At 52.6% G+C, this 17,722-nt stretch overlaps 2 protein-coding genes across 8 annotated transcripts in view; both read left to right on the top strand.

The window, feature by feature from the left end:
* Positions 1–8,380, top strand: part of Sik3 (SIK family kinase 3) — a 222,175-nt gene extending 213,795 nt beyond the window's left edge. For 5 of the 7 annotated variants that reach the window (XM_037207532.1, XM_037207533.1, XM_037207535.1 and 2 more), the window contains 5 exons: positions 5,384–5,547; positions 6,249–6,381; positions 7,118–7,125; positions 7,214–7,288; positions 8,149–8,380. In XM_037207532.1, the coding sequence (XP_037063427.1) occupies positions 5,384–5,547; positions 6,249–6,381; positions 7,118–7,125; positions 7,214–7,288; positions 8,149–8,277 (509 nt within the window). In that variant the 3' untranslated portion in view covers positions 8,278–8,380. Of the gene's footprint in view, positions 1–5,383; positions 5,548–6,248; positions 6,382–7,117; positions 7,289–8,148 lie in introns of all 7 variants that reach the window. The other 2 variants (XM_028866472.2, XM_028866469.2) reach the window with 2 other exon arrangements.
* Positions 8,381–14,589: 6,209 nt separating this feature from the next.
* On the top strand, positions 14,590–16,449 carry Apoa1 (apolipoprotein A1). The gene is made up of 4 exons (XM_028866473.2): positions 14,590–14,656; positions 14,847–14,908; positions 15,107–15,260; positions 15,788–16,449. The coding sequence occupies exons 2-4, from the start codon at positions 14,866–14,868 to the stop codon at positions 16,383–16,385; spliced, it is 795 nt and encodes a 264-aa protein (XP_028722306.1). The 5' UTR covers positions 14,590–14,656; positions 14,847–14,865; the 3' UTR covers positions 16,386–16,449.
* The last annotated feature ends 1,273 nt before the right edge of the window (positions 16,450–17,722 follow it).

Genomic DNA, 17,722 nt, shown 5'->3' with positions numbered 1-17,722 from the left:
TCTCACATCCAGTTCATTCTATCATCCCTTCTCTGTGTGGTGCTGGAGCTAAACCCAGGGCCTCACACGTGCTAGGGGAGCAAGCTCGACCACTCAGCTGCACCTGGCCCATGGTTTAGTCAGTGCAGTGGCCCATTATTCCCATGAAAGCAGCCAAGACCCGAGAGGTTTAGGACTTCCCGCTGGGTCAGCTGACAAGTAGCCCCGCCACTCTGTCAGCACCCCAACAAATGCTTGACCATGTTCTGATGCAGATTACTGGAGAAGGACTAAAGCTGGAGGGGATGGTACTTCCTCCCCTCCCCCCGCAGCTCCCAGTCGCCATGTGTTTAAGTACAATAGACGTGTTCTTCCAAAGAGACGTTCTCTGATTTCTCTTCACTCTTTCTCCCATGGGATGCCGTGTGCAGGAAGGATGGAGAGGCCTCACTGTTGTCAGAAATGCCTCTTTAGCTACTTCCTGTCCACAGTAGGCTGAGCGTGGTCAGTTCACATGCTGTGGCAGCATCAGAAGAGGGAGGGGCTGGCTCTGTAGAAGAATGGGGGGGGGGGGGTCTAGAAGCTAAGTAGCACACGTACAGAGAGGATTCTGCCCTTGGGGCTGCGGGGAGAAGCACAGGAAAGAGCCAGGGGACAGTGTCTCGGGGCCATCGCACCCAGGCTTGCTTAGCTTGGAGTGCAGCCCAGGAAAGAATTAGAGAAGCTAAGGAGAAGAGCCAGAGTTTTGTCTAGGTCCAGCTTCATATTGCATGAGAATCATGTAACACTGCTCCAGTCTCCTGACAGTTAAACAACTTCAGAGTGATTTCCAGGCTACCGACTGGTCCCAGGCAGAGGCTTCATTTCAGGTCCATACTGCATGTTACAGTTACTTGGTCGTCAGAGCCGTCCTTCCTTCTAGCTGACCAACACCTGTTACTCCCCTTCCCTCCGACCCTGTCACCCACCACCGTCACCACCACTGTCCCTACAAATACCTTGTGGCCTCGAAGAGTCAAGACAGACATGTAACCCTCTAGGTTCAGTTCAGAGTTGCCCTGTCCTTCAGCCTTATCCCCCGGTGTTCCTGTGGGTGGCTCTCACCCTGTGGGGTCCTGTTTATCCCTGACCTTTTCCTCCCCGACCTTTGACGTTAGTTTTGTAGAAGCTTCACCTTTACTCCCACCTGTTTGCTGTTGTATCACAGAGATGAGCTGCCCTCCCTCCTAGTATCTGTCCTCAGCAAAGCCACGTGCGTATAATTATGTGAGTTTAGGGCCCAGAGGAGTGAAATAATGCAGCGGAGGCATTAACGGTTTGCTGGAGCCCAGTGCATGCTGCTGCAGTTGCTTCAGAACCCCTTGGGGTGTGTGGGTGTGTGTGGGGGTGTGGGGTATGTGTGTGGGGGGTGTGGGGGTGGGGGGTATGTGTGTGGGGGGTGTGGGGGGGTGTTGGAGGTGTTCTATTCATGAAGAGCTATATCAGAAGTGGTGTGGAATGTGTGCTGTAGTTTACAGGCACAGAACTCTGGATGTATTAGCGTTTCTTAAGGGTGAATGAGCAAAGCTTACTGATGTTAGTCTAGGAAACTTAGATGCCCTCGTACCTGTGTCCGTGGTTTCCTGGTTCCCATATGTCTGTTTGCCACCAGCCAGTAGGAGGCCAGCTTGGGCAGAGCACTGAGCATGTGCTTTGCCAAAACTTTCTTCCAAATGTCACAAGTTTCAGGGCTGGCTCTGCCCTCTACTGCCTACAGTCTCGTTGTCGTCACTTGAGAAGTGCATCCTCCTTCTGCAGTGTCACAGGGCTTGAGGCTTTTGACTCCCTGAGTAAATAAATACAATAGCACAACCATTCTATACAACTTAAACTCAGAAAACCACATCCTCTTCTCTGAGCCCAGTCAGCGTCAGGCCTTGCAAAGTGTAAAGTGCTGACAGCCTTGGAGGGATTAAGAGGTAGGCAAACATGCTGTTTCTCATTTACTCTGAAAACCCGGTAAATAGTAAGGATGAGTCAACATTGACAGATTCAGCAGTTACGAAAGCTGCCCCGGAGCCTCCCAGGGGTGGGGTGTGCCTTGGATCCCTTGGTGCATTTTGTGCCTTACTTGTTCAGTACCCTCCCTCTGGACCCTCCTGGATATTGGGAGGCCTGGTCCCTGCATTATTTAAAGGCCTGTCTGTGAGCCTGCCTGGTCTTCCAGCTCCTGAAGTGGCATAAAAGGTGCCCGAGACTCTTGTGCCTTGTTCAGTGGCTCGGTCTTTTTACAGCCTCTGGTCAGCAGGTCTCATCCAAGGACTTTGAGGCTCAGCACTCTTCCTAAACTGACTTCTTTCCCTGTGGAGTCCTTGGTGTTTATCAGAGACCTTCCACCTGCCAGATAAGGGACCGTAGGGTGAAGGGGAGGCCGCCTGGCTGTCAGTTTGGCGTACTCCGGTGGTGATGGACCTGGAACCTGGCTTGTGCGGCTCATTCCTGGCCCTTGCATTCCTTCCCTTATGCCTGCTTATGGTAGCTTCCTGCCACTGTAACAAAATGCCTGAGAAGATCAGCTTATGAGGAGGAGAGATGTGGCCGAGCTTTCAGCCACCACTTGTCGTTACTGCTTTGGGGCCTGTGGTGGGGCGACACACCACAGCGAGGAGCGTGTTGGAACAAAGCTAACCTCCTTCTGGCTGGGAAGCAGAAAGGGAGCGGAGGGGGGCCCGTCTCCCAAATCCCATCCTAACTTTTGAAAACCTTGTTTTCGCTTGTATTTATTTTGTGTAGCTCAGGTAGGTGGGTTATGTCCCGGATGTTGCACAGCACTCGTGTGGCGGTCAGAGGACGGATTGCAGGCGTCACTTCTCTCCTCTCACCCTGTGGTCCCAGGGATGCAACTCAGGTCGTCAGGCTTACTACAAGCACCTTTACGCACTGAGCCATCTTGCCACCCTGAGAGAGAGGGAGGGAGGGAGAGAGAGAGAGCGAGCTTACGTGCCCCTCAGGACAACTGAGGAGGTCAGTTCTCTCCTTCCACCTATGGGTCCTGGGGATTGAACTCAGGCCATCAGACTTGATGGCAAATGCCTTTGCCTGCCGAACCATCTCACCAGCCCTAACCTAACTTCATTCTATCAGGGCTCTCCCTCCTAAGTTTCATTACATCCTGTCAGTGCCACATGCCAGTGACAGGGTCTTCAACACAGGTTCCCTTGGGTGACAGCTGAGATCCTTACCCAGCAGCTCCCTATTCCTGCTCTACTGCTTCCCAGCACCACTTCTGAATGTGGGGTGCTGACCCTTCCAGTAAGCCTGCTCCCCAGCTCCTATCAGTTTGCTTCATTTTCATCGGGTGTGGGTTTATTCTTGGTGATGCTGAAGGGTCGAACATGGGTCCTACACGCACTAAGCAAGCATTTCACTGCTGAGCTGTGTTCTCAGCCCTGGATCCGGTTGGTAATCACCTTTGTTGCTTCCAGATCAAAGGCTGCCACTCCGGAAAATTTAAGTTTGGGGAACTAACTTGTTTGGTGTCCCATGCTCTGGCAGCAGTCTGTGTACCCCACGGAAGCAGACACCCAGAAGGATCAGCTACCTGGCTGGAGTTTCCTTCCCCTCCTCAGGAAGTGATGAAGCTAGAGTCATGCTGAGTCTCCCCTCCCAGCCCTGTGCTCATGGCCACTGTGTCGCCTCCACTTGATGGAAGAGGGAGCGCTAAACTGGACCCCCAAGAAAGCTGGTCACCTGATCCGCCAAGTGATAGCTCTTAGGTCCCGGTGGCATTTCAGGCCTGTGAGCATCACTCAGGAAGCCAGGCACAGGAGAGTTAAAAGCAGGAAAGCAGAGGCCTCAGGACTTCAAAAAGGCTGGGCAGGCACTTGGGTTTGGAGAAGCCTCATTTCTCAGATCTAAAGGATTCAAAAGGGGGAAAGAGAACAGACAGGAACACACACACACACACACACACACACACACACACACATACACACACACACACTGAAATGCTTTCTTAACTATTTTCTTGGCTATCTAACCAGTATGTAACACTTACATCAAATTCCAAACTCATCCACTTCTCCAGAACCTGTTACTTCTCCAGACACCCTTGTTTTGACACCTCATCTCCCTAATCTTTAAGGGATAAGCTCGTGGAGTCCTACTTGACTCCTTTTGCCCACTCCTACAGCTAGACATCTAAAGAAGCCACTCATTCAGTGGTGGACACTTCAGACCCCAGACTTTCTACTTCCAGGCAAGGCCCATTACCTCTTGCCTACATCATTTTCTAAGCACCCCCTAGATACTACCCTATAAAGATTGCACTAGTCTTTTTTTTAAATCCTTGTTCCTATTTTTATATGTGTGCATTATATGTACATAGTACATGCACGTGAGTCTTATGTGTGCATGTGTTATATGTATGTGATGCATGTGTTGTATATATGCTACATCTCAGTTTTTGTTCAAAGATTTAAAACTTTAAAAAACCTGTTAGTTGTGTGCACATGGGGTCACACAGGGTATGGCCTGGGTGGGGGGTGAGAGGACAACTTTCAGGCATTGGTTCTCTCTTTCCATTGTAGGCTGAAGGGCTCAAACTCAGGTCATCGGGGTTTTACCTGCTGAGCCATCTCATTGGATCTTACTCAGATATTTTAAGGACTGTTATCCATTAGGAGCAGGCAACAAAACTAAAACCAGTCCTGCCTCTTGGCATTTCGGGCTTTTCTCCTTCCAGATGTGTGTGTGCGCGCGTGCTCGCGCATGCAGGCACATGCAGAATCATTTCTCTTGCTAGGTGGGTTCTGAGGATTGAACTTGGATCATCAAGCTGGATGGCAAGTGCCTCTCTTCACTGAGCAGCTTGCTGGTCCCATTACAGTATTGCTTTATACAGTCAGTGGAGTTGAAGCCATAGAACTAGATGATGTCAAAAAAGCTGTAGGGAGTAAGGTCAAGCACAGCTATGTGTGAGCACTTCTGTGAAAGGTGAAGGAGCCACGGGCAGCATCAGAAGTGGCTCGGGAACAGGAAGGAGAGACCTGGGGTGGTGCTGAGACAGAAGCCGCATCCGTGGAGTACAGGCCGGAAGCCCTGGCAGCTCTAGAATTTTCCCTCTGTATGCTGATTTGGGAGCATAGCCCAAGCTAAGCCAGCAGAGAGGTAGGAAAAAAAGAGGATGAGCATGATCCAGCTCATACCGGCTGGAGGAGGGAGTGTCCTAAAGAAACTCATATTTGCTGTAGGGCCTGGTATTGTCAGGCTGGCCCCAGCTCCTCTGACACCCATGCCAGCTGGCTGAGCCTGGCAGTTGGGCAATTCTCTCTCTCATTGTCTCTTGCAAGGGGCGACAGGGAGTCGGCATCACTGAGAGAAAGAAGCCATGGGCCTGCTCACCCTGCTGTGCTCCTTTTCCTAGAGTCTGTCATGGGGAACTGCATGGACCGAAGTTCTCCAGGACAAGCAATGGAGCTCCCGGATCACAACGGGCTTGGGTATCCCACCCGGCCCTCGGTCAGTGAGCCTCTCCGGTCCCGGACCCTCCAGAGACACCACACGATCCAGAACAGCGACGATGCATACGTAAGTCAGCCCCTCCTGCTGCTTAGAGTTGGGATGGTGCCAATCTTAACTTGAAAGCAGAACACCCCTTCTGCCATCTTCTCAGAGTCCAGCCCTCTGCAGGCTGTGGGGACATTTCTTTGATTCTCCCTAAGAGACAAGCCTTAGCTCTAGTGGCATCCCAGGGTACCCTTTGTTAGACTTAGGGTATCCAAATGTTAGACTTAGGAATCAAATGAGCTGATACCTGGGGTCTTAACCTCTCCCAGGAATCTAAACCCAAGCCCCAACCTATGACCCCTCAATTCTTGGTCCATTCCTGGCAACTGTTTTGCTGTCTCTGGCTTTCTTGAGAATTGATCTGTCAGCAAAGCCTGTCCACTGGGTGTACACACCGAGCCGTGGTTAACGCCTAGGAGCCATCAGCCTGCCACTTGTGGCTGTTCAGATGTAAGAGTGTTAAAGTCACACACGGTTACAAATTGATTTCTTCCACCATAACAGTTGCACTCACAGGCACCGCAGCCACCATATTACACAGGGCACCCGAGAACAGGGCTAGCACCTCAGACAGCAGTCCACAGCTCTGTGACTCAGAGGAAGGTAGTTTTGGGGTGGTGACCCAGGACACCCTTTTCCTCGGGCTGCCGTGGAGGGAACAGGGCTCCCCTGAGAATGGCGTACTGTCTGGCAGCCTCACTGGTCCTGACATCTCTCCGCAGGTGCAGCTGGATACCTTGCCAGGAATGAGCCTGGTGGCAGGAAAGGCTCTGAGCTCGGCCCGAATGTCAGATGCCGTTCTCAGTCAGGCCTCACTCATGGGCAGCCAGCAGTTTCAGGATGGGGAGGACGAAGGTAAGGCCTTGCCAACGGGCAGCCCTGGGCTGTTCCCCAGAGGGGCCGCTCCAGACTTTGTGGAAACGATCACTGTGTGAAGTGTTACACACAGAGTCACTCCCCACACATCTCCGTGAGAGTGCGCGTGTCAGGGGCTCTGGCTTCTGTCAGCACAGGGCCATCACAGTCCAAGTTCAGTGCTGCAACAGGAGGCCCCTTCAGGAAGAGCTCTTTCTGCGTCTCCTTGGAGGGTCTCCTACCCTAGTTGAACATTTCTGTGTCTCTATAGAGCCAGGGCAAGAGACCATAAATAAATAATGCCTGGTAATAGACAGGTCCACCCTTCCTAAGCTCTGCAGGCAAGTCTTCATCTGTGAAGACATCAAGAGAGTACCACGCATGGCCTAGCTTGTGTCTGGAGGGATGCTGGCCTCCTGCGGGTGGTGTTCATCAGTGCAGTGCCCAGGAGAGAGAGTCCTGGCCTGGCCCTTGTGGGCTCCTTACAGCTGTCTCCCCCAACTCCAAGAAAAGGCTCCTGAGGGGTTTCTCATCTTCTCCCCCATATGTCAGTTGGTCAAGAGGGTAGCAGAAGGGAGGGGGAGGTGGTCAGGAAGGGTCCCTCAGGTCTGAAGGGCCTGCTGTGGCCTGGGTCCGAGCAGGAATAAGGCTGGGTTTGCTAGGCAAGTGCCTCCTCTCTCCTGCCCCACTTATTCTCCCCGCTTACCGATCCCATGTGTTCTTTTTGGTCTTGCAGAGTGTGGGGTGAGTCTGGGAGGTCACGAGCATCCAGGCCTGAGTGATGGCAGCCAGCACTTAAACTCCTCCCGATATCCATCTACGTGTGTTACAGACATCCTGCTCAGCCACAAGCACCCCGAGGTCTCCTTCAGCATGGAGCAGGCCGGCGTGTAGCAGGATATGGAGAGTGAGTGCCAGTCTGGTCAGGGCCCAGGCAGCCCCATGGCCCACTGCCAGCCAGCCCTCCCCCCCCATCCCTTCAGCATGTTCATTCCGTGTGTGGTACCTGGTGAACTTGAGTATCTCTCTTTCCATGCCTCTGCCTGCTTTTTTCATTAAGTACTATGTTAGTTTTGAGGTGGGCTGAAGTTTTTATTATAGAAAAAAGGTACATGGCCCACCTTGTGTAACAGATGCCCTTATGAGATCACTTATGAGATCCAGTGAGCTATAGGACAGAAGCCAGTGACCTTTGGCTAGCACACTAAGAAAGAGAGCTAATCTTACACTCCTTCCTGAAGGGTGAAACCCAACCAAAGAACACAGATCCAGCCATGCTCCTTCATTGGTTGTTTTTGTTGTGTTGTTTTGGCATTTGGGGGCCGAGCCTAGAAACCAGGGCTAGGCAAGCACTCCACCACAGAACCCCAGCCCCAGCCCCAGCCCCAGCCCCAGCCGGACTTTGTAAGAAGTAAACAAAGGATATATATATATATGCTGAAAAGGTGGCGGCCCGGCTGGCACTGACAGCTTAGTGCAGGCCGTGTGGATGGTACTAGGAACTCTACCTCTGCAGAGACAGAAAGACCCTAGCGAAGTGAAGCCACAGGCGGTGGCGTGGCAGAGCCTCGGTGTGGCAAGGCTTAGACAGTGACACCTAAAGCAGACTTCACTGAGGGCCTTGGGCCGTGTGGCTTGCTGGTCAAGCACATGCATGGCACACGCAGGACCTTGAGTTCCGGCCCCAGTACCGTTAGAAAGGGTTGGGAAGTGCACTTGAAGAGTCCAGTCACGCTCCTTCAAAGCCGTCCTGTGTCTGCTTCACAGATGTGTGCGCAGCTCGAGCAGGAGGAGGAGGCTGATTGTAAACCACCAGTGTCCAGCAGCATCGCACCACTTTGCCATCTGTCTCCGCCAGAACAGTCGAGTTCCTTTCCCCGCACTGGGCACCAGTAGGCTGTCGTTTGGGTTGTGAGGGGCCTTTGCCATGATGGCTTGTGTGACCAAGGCTCCAAGGAAATAAACGGGAAATCCGTGGTCTCCATCTTTCGTGAACCGGCATCTGGTGTGCTTGAGTTGAGTCTCTGGTGTTTGGAGGTTTGCTTGTATTTTGTTTCGGGAATTTTCCTTTGGAGATGATTTGCTTCTCTTCCTCCCCCTCCCCTCCTTTCTTAAGCTAGCTTTCTCTCTCTCTTTCTCTCTCTTGGTATTGTTTTCTCCTTTCCATTTCTGAGGCAGAGGAGCCAGCGGTTAGTATTCAGGGGCTGAACCTCACTCAGGACCCTCCCTCCCTTCCACAGCCTTTGTGCAGACCAGCCTCTCTCCCTCCGCTCCAGTCTGCCGGGAACAAATGCTAGAGCGGAGCTCAGTGGCTGAGAGAGAGAGAGAGTAAAAGAGAAAAAGAAACCTGAGCCTGGAATCTGGCACAGTCTCCTGCCTGGCTCCCCTAGAACCATATCTGGCCCAGCAGAATTCCATCCGAACCCAGCGTGGGCTGAACGGCCTGCTGCTGAAGGTTGCCAACCAGGATGGCTCAGTGTGGCCCCCTCTGTGTGTGGCTCTGCGCCCCTCAGCTGCCGTCCGACGGGTCGCCCCTCGTGAGTGAACACCCCGCAGTGGTGCTCTGTGGGGTTCGTGTGGCTTTCATTCTTACTCTGCTGCGTTGAAAAAAGGGCCGTTGGTCCGTCCATGTGCGCATATATATGAGTGTGTATATATGCCCTTCCCTTCCCGCCTCATCCCAGACAAGAATAGGAGGTTGTGTGGAGTCCCTTAACCTCCTCCTCTCCCTGGCATCTTTGGCCCCTACACTTTAATTCTTGATCATGTAGGAATTGTTTTTGGTAAATGTTGATATTATTGTTATTATTGTTATTATTAATAAAGACAAAAAGAATTTTTGTTTAAAAGAGTAATGTTTAGCCAGATTCTGTGCTATTGAACTGTGGCTTGCACCTTCTCTTTAAAGCGTCCTCCTTGGCATTGGCATCGTGAGCCACTCTCCTGTGCCAGCGACGGAGCAGTGGCCTCCCTTCCCCTACTGAAGCCGCGCATACGCAATAGCTAGTGTTTATGTCATTAGCTTTCTCTCTCTGCTGATAGAAACCAAAGTCTCCTCTGCAGCCGGGGGCCAAGCGAGGTCTTGTTCTCTCCTGGTCTTCAAAAACAGCCAGGAGCGGTCCCTGTTCTGACTCTTAGCCCACATTTCTGAGAACCAGAGGCCTCCAGCCTCTGCATTCGCACAGAAGGAAGCAGCCGCCTGGCATGGCATCCGGATGTTGCCAGCAGGGTCCCCGCCTGGCTTACCCTTCTCCACTGACACCGGCAGCTTGCTTCCAAGCCCACTGTCCCTTGAGTGGATTTGTTTTCAATGCAGGAGCTTTGCTAGGGACCCGTTCCACGGTCCCATACCCTCCAGTCTCCCCTCCACTTCATGAGATCACCAATTACTCACCAGAAGTCTGACTTCCCAAGAAAGCCTGAAGAGCCGTCGTTGGCTTCTGAGCTCAGTCCAGCTGTGATGTCCCGGGCACGCCCTGCTGCTCCGCATGCTCAGCCTGACCTGTTTACATGGTCCTGGATTGATGGAAGAGCAGACGCCACCCTCCAGAGCCACCCAGATGGAAGCCAGTGAGCCTGCTAACCGTGCCATCTTGCAAACTATTTTCAAGATCACCATTGCTTTATATTGTAGTAACCAATATGCGCAATATATGTTGAATGTATATGAATATACTTTGCTATTTCTGTTCTTTGAAAATGTAAAAAGTATTTTTTTTTCTTTCTCATTTCTGTTAAAACTTAAAAAAAAAAAAAAAAGCTTAAAAAAAATCTCCAGATTCAAGTTGCTAAGACATTTTGTCCTTGTTTGTGTGGGACATTTACAACTTAGTAACTTGGTTGGACAGTAGGAGGTTGTGGAAATAAAAACCTTATTATGTTCTAATGCTGATATGTTGTTTGCCTTACAGTTCAGAGTCTAGCTGGGAGAAGCACATGGGGTGGGGTGGAGGGACACAGGAATCTGGAGAAATCCCCAGGCTTGGGGTGGGGCTTTGAGTGGCATTCTCTCACCTTGCCTTCTGAGTCTGGCAAGTCAACCTCACACTGTGTCCCAGACATCCATGTGGACTCTAACCCCTCAGAAGAGACACGTGTGTGTTTGCAGAGTCGGGTGGAAAATGGATTCCTTGAGTTGACCCTGGCTGGACCTCAGTCAGCTGGGTGATGTGGTACTCAAGCATGGGACAGAAAGGGACTTTTCCTATTGTTTTCCTCTGTCTGTGCCTGGATTCCAGGACAGGGCAGAATTCCCAACAGGTCCCAAGCACAGCTGAGAGAGCTAAAGTCTTGTGAGAAGACAGCTCAATGACTTTGGGAATATCAGTCGTTTAGAGAGGGGGGGGGGCTGGAAGGATGGCTCAGTGGTTAAGAACACCAACTTCTCACGACTCACACCACCTAGAACTCCAGTTCCAAGGGATCCGACACGTTCCACCTGTAGACAGATAGCATGCGCTATACAGATAAAACAAATATTTCAAAGGGGGCACATGGGAAAGCCTTGGAGCCCCAAATTGCAATGGGGTTGCCCAGAGCAGAGGCTGCCATCTCAGTTGTACCCCGGGAGTCCTGAAGTTGTGCAGGTACATACTCCCAGAAGGGGCTGGCACCAGTGGAAGTCTGTGCCTTCCTGTGACCCTTTGCCAGTCTGGGAGCCTTTAGTGTACCAATATCATTCATCCACCAAATGTTTGGTGAGTCTCTGGTGCCAGGCCCAGCAGAGGACAGAGTCCCTGCACCGCCCTGTGCAGATGAGCTGATGTGTTGAGACAGAAGTTGTGAAATGGGCCACATTCACTGCTCCTGAGGCTGCCGGCTCTTCCACAAGTGTTAGGGGATCCTAAGCCAGCACTGGCCCAATTCAGAAGTCAGTGTGGAGGCTCCCAAGACGAGGAAGGGGTGGTCACAGTAGAAACTGTTCTGATGGGTACTGCCTCCACTCCCTAGTCCAACCCTGGGCACCCTAACCTCTAACAGTGGCCAACCCCAGTCTGAATCGACGATGACCCCATTTTATTATTGATCTGTCCAGAAGGACTTCCTGTCCAGAATAGTAAGGTGCTATTTAGACTAGTTTAAGCCAACTGTCTTGTGATAGAGTGACAGACCCTTAGCAGGTAAGTATGAAGAGGGTAAGGAAGAAGAGTGAGCATGGTGGTGTAAACCTGTTACCTCAGCACAGAAAGCCAGGGCAGGATTGCTCCACTTGAGACCAGCCTGGGCTACATACCAAGACAGGAACACACTTGCCGAGTAGTAATTGCTGTACTCTGATGCCTTGGATTCCAGTCTCTGAGCCAGGCATGCCCCTGCAAAGAATATGAAGGCCTCAGAAGTCAAGAAGCCACCATCACAGAACTAGAAGCCACACCGGGTTCCCAGCCTCACTGGCACCATCTCAAGGCTGAGGGACAAGAATGGCCTTAGCAGCTCTGAGCTGCAGTTTTCTGACAGGCAGATTACCAAGGGAGAAAACCTGGCCTCCAGCCTTACGGGATGTCTTAAGTTAACTGACAAGCAAGTTGAGGGCCACAGAACTGAGCAAATGTTAGGCTCAATTAGTTAGCCACCATGATTTCAGGAAGGTAAGGCTAGAGAGCAGGCTGGAGGCCAACAGGTAAGCTGCTCAGATTCCTGGCCCCTCCCCTGAAAAGATCTAGGAAGCTACTCCTGTGGGGGCCGCCTCCATCCTTCTCTTAAGCAGGCCACCTCCCTCTGCATGCTCTCACAGATGTATGGGACTGGGTTTGTCCTGGAAAAGATGTCCTGCATCACAGTGCCTGGAAGCCAGGCACTTGCCTGGCTCCGTTTCTGCTGCCAGCCTCTGGGGTCACAGGCTTTGGCCTAGTAATGCAAATGTGTCCATGCAGTGAAATCAGGATTCTGGGACACAGAACACTTGCCATTTACTGCTGGTTACCTTTCAACAGTTTTGTGCACATGTTTGAGTTTCATGGTTAACACAACACAAACAGCTCTAGAGTTCCGAAGTTCAAACCATGGCTAAGAGCACGGCAGAGTGGTGTTCCCTCTGAAAACGCTTGGCAGAGTTTTCATTCCAAAAAATGTGCACCTTCGCTTCCTCCATCATCCGTGGATGGGCAGCCAATGCATACCCCTTGGCTCATCGCCCCGCCAGCACTCACATCGTTCTAACCCTTGTTCCTGTCCTCAAGTTTTTCCGTGGCTTTGGCCCTCCAGCCTCCTCTTGCATATTGAAGGACCCTTGTGATTACTCTGTCCTGTGGATGGATATCCCAGGCCAGCGTTCACCGTAAGTCATCAAATGTTAATCACATTTGCCACGGTAGACAACAGGCACAGGATCCTGGCATTAGGAAGTGCACACACATCTCCTCCATCCTGTCCTTCTGCTTCCCACACAGTGACTGGGGTCCTAAGGAAGGCACGGCGTGTTCTGTCATTATCTCCACTTAGCAGATAAGAAACCCAGGGGTGCGGGTTATGTAACTCGCCCAGGTCATCCCGAGAATGAGCAGCAGAGAGCCAGGTTCAAACCAAGGTTCTCTCTGGTTCCAAAGCCTCCTGGGATAGGAGTGGCCTGGAACCCAGCCACTCCCAGAGCTGGTAGAGACTCCTGGCTGGTTTCTAGAGAGTCAGGGAGTTTCCTGGGGAGATGGGCAGAGTGCATGCCTTCCCTGGGTCCCAAGTGCAGAGACCTGGGCTCAAGGTCCATCCGTGCCCTGCCTCTAAGGCTAAGAGATGAGAGATCCAGCAAATCCCTTCCACCCTAGCAGTTCATCATCTAGAAGCAACTTCATAGATGAGGCCCAAACAGATGGTCTCAAAAGTTCCTCTTAGCTCGGAAATTCACAGGTTCCATGGTGAGGTTTCATGGATGACCGGGTTTTTGTTTTTTTTTTTTTTTTGTTTTTTTGTTTTTTTGTTTTTTCGAGACAGGGTTTCTCTGTGTAGCTTTGCGCCTTTCCTGGAGCTCACTTGGTAGCCCAGGCTGGCCTCGAACTCACAGAGATCCGCCTGCCTCTGCCTCCCGAGTGCTGGGATTAAAGGCGTGCGCCACCAACGCCCGGCGGATGACCGGGTTTTTAAAGATAGTCTCATGTAGCCCAGGCTGACCTCAAATTTGCTATGTAGCGAAGGCTGATTTTGAACCCTTGTGCAAGGAGTGAAGACATGGGCCACCATAGTCAGTGCACTAAACGCAGCTCCCCAGCTCTCCCATACTGGGAATTGAACCTAGGCCCTCACCGCTCTGGGGAGACATATCACTGAACTGCATCAGCCCCTTTTGGTGGTCATGGTAGATGGTGAGGTTGTCGTTGGAGGGGAGGCTGGGTAACATCTACACATAACAAAAACCTTGGCAGCTCTAAGGTCTGGGATAAAACAATGGTAGACTCCTTGACTAGCATGTGCAAGGCTTTGGTTTCCATCCCCCTCAAAACACACACACACACACACACACACACACACACACACACACACACATGTGCACACGCGCACGTTTTAAAGCTAGGCTTGGTGCCCTATTCTAGCGCTTGGAAGGATGAGGCAGGATATCCTGAGTTGGAGGCAGGCTTGAGCTACACAGAAAGACCTTGTCTCCAAAAGGAAGAAAGGGAAGGAGACAGAGGGAAGGAGAGAGAAGGAGGGAGCTGACCACTCCATGTTGGTCTCACGTCTTCCGAAGTGTCAGAGGGGTCTTCACCCTCAGCCTGGGGCCCCGAGTTTCACCCAGGCCGTTTCCTGGCACCTCAGCTCTTCTTGGATTTAGAGTTGGGAGGCCGAGCAGGCCGGTAGGTGGCATCTGGAGAGAGGCATACCCTACCGGGGGGACCAGGCCAAGGTGGAAGGATCAAATCCTTGTAATGCACGGAGACTTTGGGGTGGGGGTGTACAGAGTGCAGGAGCCCAAAGTTCCCTCCCCCCACCCTGCTCCAGGCTCAGAGGGCAGTAGGAACTCATGGGTACAGGAAGAGGAGGGTACAGTGCCTTAACCCTGGAGACCCCCCCCCCCAGTCTGCAGTCACTCTCTTGCTGCCCTGAACCCTTGATCCCAGTGCTGTAGCCCCCGCAGCTTCCTGTTTGCCCACTCTGTTTGCCCGGCCTCAGGAACACAGCTGATCCTTGAACTCTAAGTTCCACATCGTCAGGACAAGCAAGCAGAGACAGGGCCAGGGTTGGGCTTATCAGCCTTCCAGCCCAGCCCCTGCCTACAGACATAAATAGGCCGGCGAAGAAGAGCCGGCCACTCCAAGAGAGAGAGAGACGGCTGGAGAGCTCCAGGGAGGTAAGTGCTGCTACCTGTCCCAGGCTACCCCTGGCTCCCTAGGGCCTCCCACCTGATGCTCCACTCTGCGGGTATCTGGGACCTTCTCTCACTCTAGATCCTTCTCCTTCCCCTGGCTTGAACGTGGGGTGCAAGCGTGGGGCTTCTATGAGAACGCTCCCCTTCAGGCCCAGCAATTCTGTTTCTTCAGGTCACCCACGCCCTTCAGGATGAAAGCTGTGGTGCTGGCCGTGGCTGTGCTCTTCCTGACGGGTAGGTGCCACCGACCCAGGGAGGGACCCGGGGAGGGACCGAGCAGGGCAGAGTGGGCTTCGGCTTAGGCCTCTGTGGCTCACCTTCCTGGCCACAGAGAACAGAATGCTCTCTGGTCTTCTCCCCGACTCCAAGTCTGACACTTCAGCTCAGACCCCAGCAGAACTGGCATGACATGGGTCCCCCCTCCGTCCCCAGGGAGCCAGGCTCGGCACTTCTGGCAGCGGGATGACCCCCAGACCTCCTGGGACAGAGTGAAGGATTTCGCCACTGTGTATGTGGATGCAATCAAAGACAGCGGCCGAGATTATGTGTCCCAGTTTGAAAGTTCCGCCTTGGGCCAACAGCTGGGGTAAGGAAGGACCCAGGCTGGGGCCTGGAGCAGGGCAAGGGCTGTCCATCCAGGGTGGGCAGAGAGGCCCGTGAGAAGATGCTGTAACTGAACCGGTCAAATCTTCACCTGCTCTTCCACCATTTGCTCACCGTGGCAGCTTCCAATGGAGGCATAGGGATGGGATTCACCTGGGGGGTGGGTAGCCACACACACACACACACACACACACACACACACACACACACACACACCGCTTTCTGCCTATGAGTTCAAAATCCCCTTTCCCTGGGCAACCCCCAGTCAGCCAGCAGAGAAAGGGAACTGGCCTGGCCACAGGCACCAACCCCATCCGTGTCCTTGGTACCTCAGGCTACGTGTGCAGACGGATGTGGAAGGAGGGTATAGGGAATTAGGGGGCGCGAGTTCTGGGAAAGTAGGAACATAGCAACAGCACGTTCAGGATCCAGGACTACCCCCCGCCCCCAGACGTGGGGCAGTGCAGGATGCCCGGGGCCATCTTTCAGCCGCTCTCTCTCCTCCTCCAGCCTGAAACTCGTGGACAACTGGGACACCGTGGGCACAACCGTTGGTCGCCTGCAGGAACAGCTGGGCCCGGTGACTCAGGAGTTCTGGAGTAACCTGGAAAAGGACACAGATTGGCTGAGGCAGGAGATGAACAAGGACCTGGAGGAGGTGAAGAAACAGGTGCAACCCTATCTGGACCAGTTCCAGACCAAGTGGCAGGCGGAGATGGAGCACTACCGCCAGAAGGTGGGGCCCCTGGGCGCCGATCTGCGCGAAGGCGCGCGCCAGAAGCTGCAGGAGCTGCAGCAGAAGCTAGCCCCGGTGGGCGAGGATATTCGCGACCGCATGCGCACTCACGTCGACGCTCTGCGCTCAAATCTGTCGCCCTACAGCGACAAGATGCGGGAGCGCCTGGCCGAGCACCTGGCCAAGCTCAAGGACAGCACCACCCTGGCCGAGTACCGTACCAAGGCCAGCAATCACCTGCAGACTCTCAGTGAGAAGGCCAAACCCGCTCTGGAGGACCTGCGTCAGGGCCTCTCGCCTATGCTGGAGGGCTTCAGGACCACCATAATGGAATGGATCGACGAAACCAGCAAGAAGCTGAGCACCCAGTGAGGCGCCTACCTCTGCTCCCTACCCCTACATCGGTTTTCTTAGAATAAACCTTTCCAAAGTGGGATGGCTTCTTTCTTTGGGAGACACAGGGATATTCAGGGACGTGGGGATTCTTTCATACAGGACTCCTCAGCTCTCCAAGCTCACTCAAGCTGGCCTCATGGCTGGTTAAGAGTGTGAGACAGGGCTGGAGAGATGGCTCAGAGGTTAAGAGCACTGGCTGCTCTTCCAGAGAGCCTGAGTTCAAGTCCCAGCAACCACACGGTGGCTCACATCATCTATAATAAGATCTGGTGCCCTCTTCTTGTGTGCAGGCATACATGCAGGCAGAACACTATATATAATAAATAAACAAATATTTAAAGTGTGAGTGTGAGACAGGATTCCTGTCCTAAAAAGGCTAGGAGGGAAATAGATGGCTAGGAGCCCCTTGAAAAGTGCCCCACAGAGGCTCCAACTACTAGTGTTATAGCCCGGATTGAGAGTGGCTTTGAGAGGCCCGGTTTCCTGTGCCAGAAGTAGTGTTTCCAGGTGGGGTCCACCTGGGCAAAGGATTCGAGCATCTTCCACTCCCTAGAGCCAGGGTCCCTCAAGGAGTCAGAGACTTGAGTTATTGGACAAGTGCAAATGAAATGCCTGGAGCTTAACCCTCTCTCATTCATGAACCCCAAACCCCCCAGCAAACACTTTTCTTTTTCTTTCCCTCTGGAAAGACCCCCACGCAATCATCTCCCCAGAAACTGACCCTCTGTGAAAGGCATCTGTCCCAGCGGCTGCAACCACTGGACCTGCCAGTTGGGCAAAAATCACTTCATGATGCTGATCCCCACAATTATTAGCGAGGCCTTCATAGCCATCTCCAAATCTTGAATGATGGCCTTACTTCTGTGTCAGCTAGGGAAGCTGCAGTTCTAAGTCGCCGAAGGAAAGGTGGGACAGGATGTGTGGTGGCGCACGCCTTTAGTCCCTGCACTCCAGGGGCAGAGCCAGGCAGATCTCTGCAACTTCCAGGCCAGTCTGGTCTACAGAGCCAGGACAGCCAGAGCAACACAGAGAAACCCTGTCTTGAAAAACAAAACAAACCATTACAGTGGGCTGGTAAGGTGGATCATCAGGTGGAGGCAATTGCCACCAATCCCGAGGACCTGAATTCAGTCCTTGGAAGTCACTCCCTAACACACACACACACACACACACACACACACACACACACAGAGAGAGAGAGAGAGAGAGAGAGAGAGAAATAAGTGTAATTTAAAATTTTAGTACATTTATTTAATATGTGTGGGTTTTCATGAACCAAAGAACACGTGTGGAGGTCAGAGGACAACTTATAG

The sequence above is a fragment of the Peromyscus leucopus genome, chromosome 7, assembly GCF_004664715.2.
Source record: "Peromyscus leucopus breed LL Stock chromosome 7, UCI_PerLeu_2.1, whole genome shotgun sequence".
Lineage (NCBI taxonomy): Eukaryota > Metazoa > Chordata > Mammalia > Rodentia > Cricetidae > Peromyscus > Peromyscus leucopus.
The sequence above is the reverse complement of the archived record's forward strand: the minus strand, read 5'-3'. Positions and strand labels throughout refer to the sequence as shown.